Raw genomic sequence first — 7,500 nt, 5'->3', positions numbered from 1 at the left:
GTTCAAGCTGGCCATTTTCTTTTGTTTTGGATTACCCGTTCTTGACTCGTTAGGGAGTGAATAAGTATAGGAAATCGTATGAATCAAAGTGCTTTTCGTGATTTATAGGCACGAGTGATCGATGTTTTGAAAGTTCTCAAAATTCCATGAGCCGTAAGCGAGTCAAATCCGTTCTCAGGTTGACTCTGTTTTGACCTAAGTTAAATTGGTGATCCTCATTTAACCTTGGTTGAATCTGCACTGACTAGGCCGTAGAGTGCATATTCAACCTAGGTTAAATGAGGATCACCAATTTAACCTAGGGCAAAACGGAGTTATCCTGAGAACGGATTTGACTCGGTTACGGCTCGTGGAATTTTGAGAACTTTCAAAACATTGACCACTCGTGCCCATAAATCACGACAAGCCCTTTCATTCATACGATTTTCTATACTTATTATATACTCAACAAAATATCTTGTTTCTGATTGGCCAATGGCGAATGCATAAATAGGTTATAGTGATGTGTCTCGTGACGTCACCTATTGTTATTATTATGCCAACCCGACCGTACTTGGCTGTTGAAACAAAGACTTGTTGTGTGCGGTGGTTGGCAAAGTTGAATATCAAAAGAAATGTGGCGTCAATGTTTGTAAACAAGAGATATCACTATAGAGTGCAATCCAGGTTATAGAGTACAATACAGAAGTTGCTATGGAAACACCAGGGAAGCGCCAAATTTAAACACCAAAGTGAAAAAAATGGCTGACATTCGGTTTGCTTTGTCAAACCAAAGCATCGTTGAGCAACTTAAAGAATATGCGAATGTAACGCACACAAAGTAGCGCGTTTTAGTAATTTTGTTGAGTATATAATATTAAATAAAAAATCGTATGAACGTGCTCGTGCATTTCGTGATATATGGTCACTCGTGATGTTTTGAAAGTTGTCAAATTTCCTACGGCTCGTGCAATTTTGAGAACTTTCAAAACATCACTCGTGCCCATAAATCACGAAATGCACGATTTCCTATACTTACCGGTAATCGAACTCACCCTCCAGATCTATAGTCCTGTGTTTTCACCAATATACTACACCGACGAACATGCTAAACCGCCAACAAAGTTCTTTTCGTTATCTACTTCTGTCTAATAAGTCAATTGATATCCATGTTTAACAACCAAAACTAATCCTAACCTGACCCTAATTTTTCTGTAGGCTTAATTTAGGCTCCAAAAAAGTTTTTTGCAATTCATCTGAGAGCGTACCTAGGTAAAATGAGGATCACAAATTTAACGTTGGTTGAAACACCAAGATCACTAAGTGAGTATATACTATAGCTAATTAACAATTAGACCCGTAGCCCTTGCGTGCTACGGGTCAATAGCCCATGAGGCGAAGCCCTTGAGGGCGAAGGGTCTAATTGTTAATTAGCTATAGTATATACTCACTTAGTGATCTTGGTGTTTCAACCAACGTTAAATTTGTGATCCTCATTTGTGATCCTCATTTTACCTAGGATTTGCATTAGTCCACTAGTTGGGTTCTAGTTGGGTGATACTAATTTTGAATATCCACTGCTTATAAAGTTCAGTCGGTCTCTCTGTGTTTGCACTTTATTTACTTGTCTCTTCCAGTCAGTTCTTCTTATTTTGTTATGCACGAAAAATTCTGGGGGATAACTCGAAAATCGCAAGCTTCATTTGTACCCCTGAATCAACTTTTCTACACATATCTCTCTTTTTATTTTACAGTATTTGCAAATGTGTATTAAGTGTAAGAGTAAATAAAGTATTGTTGTTGTTGTTGCTGGAAAATGCTTTTGCAACTCATCAAATTTACAAGGAAAAGGATAGCCTGCGTAGATGGCCGGTTATTTTATCGGAGAATCAAGTACTCGCGAGTGCGATGGTTTTAGCCGCGAGTGGCCGGCAATTGGAATGAGGACTCTACTGAATTTGAAATCCCACTCGCGGTCAAAACAACGAAGCAACCTTCGATTTACTCCCGCACGTTTAAAAATCCTACAATAGAAATATCCAGCTGCGCAGGCTAGGGAAAGGGAAGCATGCTCATCAGATCGTTTATTACATTTGTAGTTACACTGAAAACAAAGTACAAAGACTTTTATGAGAAAGTATGACAAAAAAGCCCTTAAAACATGACCAAAATTATTGTTATTGCTTTCAATCTTGACCTGTCTCACATGTGATGCAAGATTTTAAAATCCCGAAGCGTAGCAATCAAGAACCATGAAAATAGCGTTATTACTTCACATGCAAAAAGTTCAGCGTGTTGACTGGCTTAGAGCACGTCAATTAATCCCAAACAGAGTGCAAAAAGTGAAATTAGAGGAGACAGTTGAAGTTAGTGCAATAAAGGTGAAATGTTGGCTTGTATATCATTAAGAAGTAATCGCATGATTTTTTTTCTCGTGCAATTTGGAATAAAAAGCACTTGCAATTTTTTCAAAGATTTCAAAATTCCACTCGCCCTTTGGACTTGTCTTTGGAAAGATTTACTCGTGCTTATTTATTTGAAATTGCGCTGGAAATCATGTGGTTACCTGTACAAATTAATTTAAAACCGCTGTAAAGAACATCAATTATGATATTCAATTTTTTTCTTGTAGTTTTGAGTTTGAAGAGTGTCTCCGCTGTGAGTGTGACGCTTTCAGCTTCGTAAGCAGCGATAGATACAGCCTTTTGAGCTTTGGATATGAACGTGACTGTGCACGACGCAGTACCAGCTACTTGGATTTCCGAACTCGGCTGGTTGGAAAGGCACTATTTCGAACATATATCGGGGAAAATTTTTACGTACGATTTAAATCAGATGACTCCTTCAATTACAGGGGATTTAAATTCTCGTATATTGTCGGATCTGATGGTAAGTCAGTATTGCTTTGTCTTTAATCCCATCATCATCATCATCATCCTCATCGTAGTCGTCGTCGTCATCCTCATTGTCATCTCCCATTAAAACGGACTTCAAATCTTGTATGTTGTCAAATCTGATAGTCCGTAGTATATGGTTATCATTATCAAAATGCTTTACGGCAGATATGGTAATGCGTGAAATTTTAGCTCCATCATGTCGGAGGCGGCACAAAGTAACTTTAGACTTGAAGAACTCTTCAGATGACCCTTGCTAATCCCAGCAAGACTGTTCTTTGAAGTGTTACCAACTGTACCCCAGCATTAATCATTCTCAGGTAGTCCTCTGGTTTCCTCGAAATAGTTCCCAGATATTATCATCATCATCATCATTATCATTATTGTTATTAACACAATTGAGCTGCATCCTATACCGATTTAATGAAAATTGACGTTGTGACATGCTGTGTGGTACCTTAATCCGTTTGTTGGGCGTCCATGGTGGTTACGGCCAACCACACAGTGTGTTAGTTTTTGGCTCTTGACCTCACCCACAAGAGGGGTATGACGCGGGGAAACGATCGGGCGGGAAGCAAGACAGGGAATATTTCTTTGTCGTGGTCTGCAAAACCAATGGCCTTTCATAGCCTGAATGAAACTTTCTTCCGATTTTTCTGGGGAGGGGTGTTCTATGTTGTAATGTAAATAGCTCTGTTACTCCTGTGTGAGTAAGGACTAAACCAGCCATCGAGGCACGCAAGTCATAAGCTAAACCTTACCCTTTAAAAACCCTTATCTTCTTTTAGGGTTAATTTAGAATTAATTTTGGAAATCTATGCGAAATAGAACTGATTCACTATACCTCGCGCGTATGGCAGACTGTCCATACCCCTCCCGTGTTAGTATTTAAACCCCGTGTGGAAGATTTATTGGCTTTTATTCGAGTACCAATATGTGACATTCATGTGCGAATCGTGCAGAGCCATTGGTCTTATTGGGCCGATGATCTAAACAGAGAACAAACGGTGCTTTAATAAACGTGTCCTCTTCGAATCTCGATTTCGCGCGGCCATTTTTTCACGTCCCTGTCGACTAACCAAGCGACGAAAGAAGGGCTGTTCGTGATCTATTTCATTACGGCAAATTGTAGAATATGAGGTCTGTTCCTTGTCAAAAATAGTGACGAGAACTGAGGAAAGAGCTACGGAGAAAAGCATTAATACACTTGAAGCGACTCACATTCAGAAACGCCTGGAGGTAAATGATTATTGACGATCGAAATGTCAGTGGGGCATATAACCGAAGCGCTCTTTTTACGCAAAATTTCTTTGCATTATACGCCTTAATTTTCATTATTTTGGGCTTTTATTACATTTGTAGCCGACGGACGAGAATCCTACTTAAATGTTTCTGAAGGTGTGATCAGCACTCCAAAATTTGGCTCAAAGAACTACCCGGCGAATTTCCAGTGGCAGTGGTTTCTTCTCGCACCAGAAGGACATCGGATTAATATCACATTCAGCGAATTCGAATTAGAACACACCGAGAATTGCAAAAACGGCTACTTGGAGATCAGAGAGGCTTACTTCAGGATTTTAAGCTATCCGTTAAAGGGAATTAGCGGAAATTATGGAGCCATCCTTGCTAGGCCGACGTGTGGCACCAATAAGCCACAAGACATACTAAGCACCGGGAACATGGTTTGGGTGCATTTTAAGAGCGACAGCAATTCTACCACCACGTACAAGGGATTCAAAGCAACTTTCACCACATCGGGTATGTGTAAAATTATGTGGCGGTACGATTGAGTTGTGATAAATCCCAACAATGTTTAAGACAAAGGCAAAACAACTGTTGTAGCACTAGAGGCAGCGATGATAGTAGGGAACGACGACGGCTACGGCAACCGGCAAAAGCAGTGATATTATTGGTTAAAAGACGAAAAATGATCTTGCTGCACGTGGGGCAAACATTAAATTTTTTTGAACATTTCTCTCGCGTACTCGTCAAAACTACAACGTGAAATGACCACATTTAAGGTCTTTACGACAACGTGGACAAACTACAGTGAATCTTTCAGTTTCACCCTTTACTAATACTTAGAAAAACTTATATTTTGAAGTGAAGTTGTCGCCGTAGCCGTCGGGATTCTTAAACTCCCCGTAGTAAGGAGTTGGCGCAACGACGATGGCGACTGCAACAAGGACATCTCGAAAACGCCTACTCACAATGCAAAATCATGGCCTCTGCAGCTATCTCGCGAATATCTCTTTTCATTGAAAAGGTATCTTGTAAATAACGGGACTCAATGCTTGTCCTCAGACTGCCAAAATTTTGTTGTCCAGTTATTTCCACTTTGGAGTAAAAAGAAATCCTGTTATATGTACTAACCAATAAATTCTTGTTCTGAGACGTTGTTTTTGCCGTCGTCCTCGTCTTTCTTGAACTCCCTTTTATCATTACTCGCTTATACGCATTTCCCCGTCTTTTAACATCGAGTACATGTTTTTGCTTTGCGAGATCCTTGGCATTCTTCAATGCTCCGTCTATTGTTGTACCACGATCAATTAAAAACCATTCTTGCTTGAAGTTATGTCGGGAGTGGGTCGTCCTATCTTCGTTTGAGACCACGTGCCGAGACAAGCAAAAAACCCTTTACAAAAATTATACGAAAGTTGCGACGGACAACTTCGAGCGAAAGAAAATATATACATACGGTAAAAATTCTTAAAATGATAAAAAAATTAATATTTTAAAAAAGACAACCACACTTTTGAATTTTCGGAACATGTTTCGATGTTTCAAACATCATCTTCAGCCGTAGAGAGTGTAACATTAAAATTTTTTTACAAGATAATTCGTATATATATATATAACTATTAATACAATGATTCTCTGTAGATTAAATGTTTGTTACAAGTAGGTAAAATTCAAACGAACCAACAATATTACAGAGAACACAACTGACATAACGGTAAAAGTTTAGTGTAATTCTAAACTGACATGATCAACTTGTTTGCTGAGTTCGGGTTTCAACCGCTCAATATGGAAGCTCTCCTTGATTTTGAGTTGATAGAAAGAAGTAGCATTATCAATAATTTTGAAGCAAGAAACATCACAATTATCGTGACAATTTTTAGAAGAACTAAGATGCTTGAAAATATGAGAATTTTTGTCCCGGAAAAGGTGCTCATTTACACGTGTGTAGAAATGCCTGTTGGTTTCACCAACAGGCATTTGCCTGTTGGTTTCTTGCTTCAAAATTATTGATAATGCTACTTCTTTCTATCAACTCAAAATCAAGGAGAGCTTCCATATTGAGAATGAAAAGTCGCTTAAATCATGTGGTGTTTTGTTGAAATGTACCGCTACCTCACAAGTCTTTTTCTTAGTGACCATAGCAGACTTATGGTCTAACTCTAAAGTCAGTTGCCGTAGAACCAATGCATTACAGGCAACATTTCTTGCACGAAGCCAAATAAATAATGTTCTTGGAATCACAAGAAAGTCTTGATCGTATTTTGTAACTTTTACCTGTTTGAAAACTTAGAAAGGAATTTGATTCAACCAAGAAGTTGCGACAGAGATCGCATCTTGTTCTTTTACATTTAAAACAACCCTTGGCCTCAACAATCTCTTCCTGTTCGGTGTTGGGGCCATAACGAGATGGCGCCAACAAATCCTTAAGGTTTTTAGATCTTCGAAAGGATGCTATGATGGAATTTGGAGGAAAAAGCTCTTTTAATTTAGGGTTGGATTCCAAAATCGCTAGGTGATTGCTGATGATGCGACCTACATCAGGTAAATTTGGATTAAATGTGGTCACAAATGGAAATAATTTCTTCTTAGATCTGGCACGAGTCCTAAGTAGATCACTTCTAGGTATGGTTGAGGCCTTACGAAATTGATCATCCACTAATTTAGAAGGGTAATCTTGATTGACTAAATAACCCTTGTATTCAGTAGTTCTCTCGGCAAGAAAAATTTGTTCCGAGCAGTTTCTTTGTAACCTTGTCGCTACGCCATAAGGAATAGCCTTAAAAACGTGTTTAGGATGAGCAATTGATGGTGGGAGGTACAGATGGCTATCAGTTGGCTTTGAATAAACGTCTGTCTGAATAAAAGCCTCGATAAGATACAGAGTTAAGTCTAGCACGTGGAGCTCGCGCTCAGATAAAACTAATTCAAATTTTATAGTAGGGTATAAAGAATTTATAAATTCGGTAAACTCATACAGTGCAGGAAGGCCCTGTTGCCAGAGGTCAAAAACATCGTCACGGCATCGCCACCATAAAGCCGGCTTTATGAGGCCAGAAAATTTAGCCTGAAAATCCATTTCACCCATGGCCATCAAGGTATCCAGAACTTGAACGTTTTCTATCTAGTGTTAGGCGTGATTTGATAAACCCTCGGAATATTAAATTAGGTAGAGATAACCTAACCAAAGGAGAACGAACAGAGTACAAGGAAAGGTTACGTTTATACAAACGTTGGCCGTGTAGCCCTTATATTTTAAACAGAGTTAACTGAATAGAGGGTAATGTGAAGTGCTAGATTTCTATCCCATACTGATAGAAATGGGCCCACACAAGGGCAGAGAAAAACTCCCACCCTGGTCAGAGTTTTCTCTGTCCTTGTGTGGGCC

The 7,500-nt window shown here is 39.1% G+C and overlaps 1 protein-coding gene across 1 annotated transcript in view; it reads left to right on the top strand.

Annotated features, from left to right (window-relative positions):
- LOC138054438 (dorsal-ventral patterning tolloid-like protein 1) overlaps positions 1-5,067 on the top strand; it is a 9,515-nt gene extending 4,448 nt beyond the window's left edge. Inside the window, exons 4-5 of the mRNA XM_068900877.1 lie at positions 2,612-2,868; positions 4,236-5,067. Coding sequence (XP_068756978.1) covers positions 2,612-2,868; positions 4,236-4,663 — 685 coding nt within the window. The 3' untranslated portion in view covers positions 4,664-5,067. The remainder of the gene's footprint in view (positions 1-2,611; positions 2,869-4,235) is intronic.
- The last annotated feature ends 2,433 nt before the right edge of the window (positions 5,068-7,500 follow it).

The sequence above is a fragment of the Montipora capricornis genome, chromosome 6 (genome assembly GCF_036669925.1).
Source record: "Montipora capricornis isolate CH-2021 chromosome 6, ASM3666992v2, whole genome shotgun sequence".
NCBI classification, from domain to species: Eukaryota; Metazoa; Cnidaria; class Anthozoa; order Scleractinia; family Acroporidae; genus Montipora; species Montipora capricornis.
This window is presented reverse-complemented; position numbering and strand designations above follow the sequence as displayed.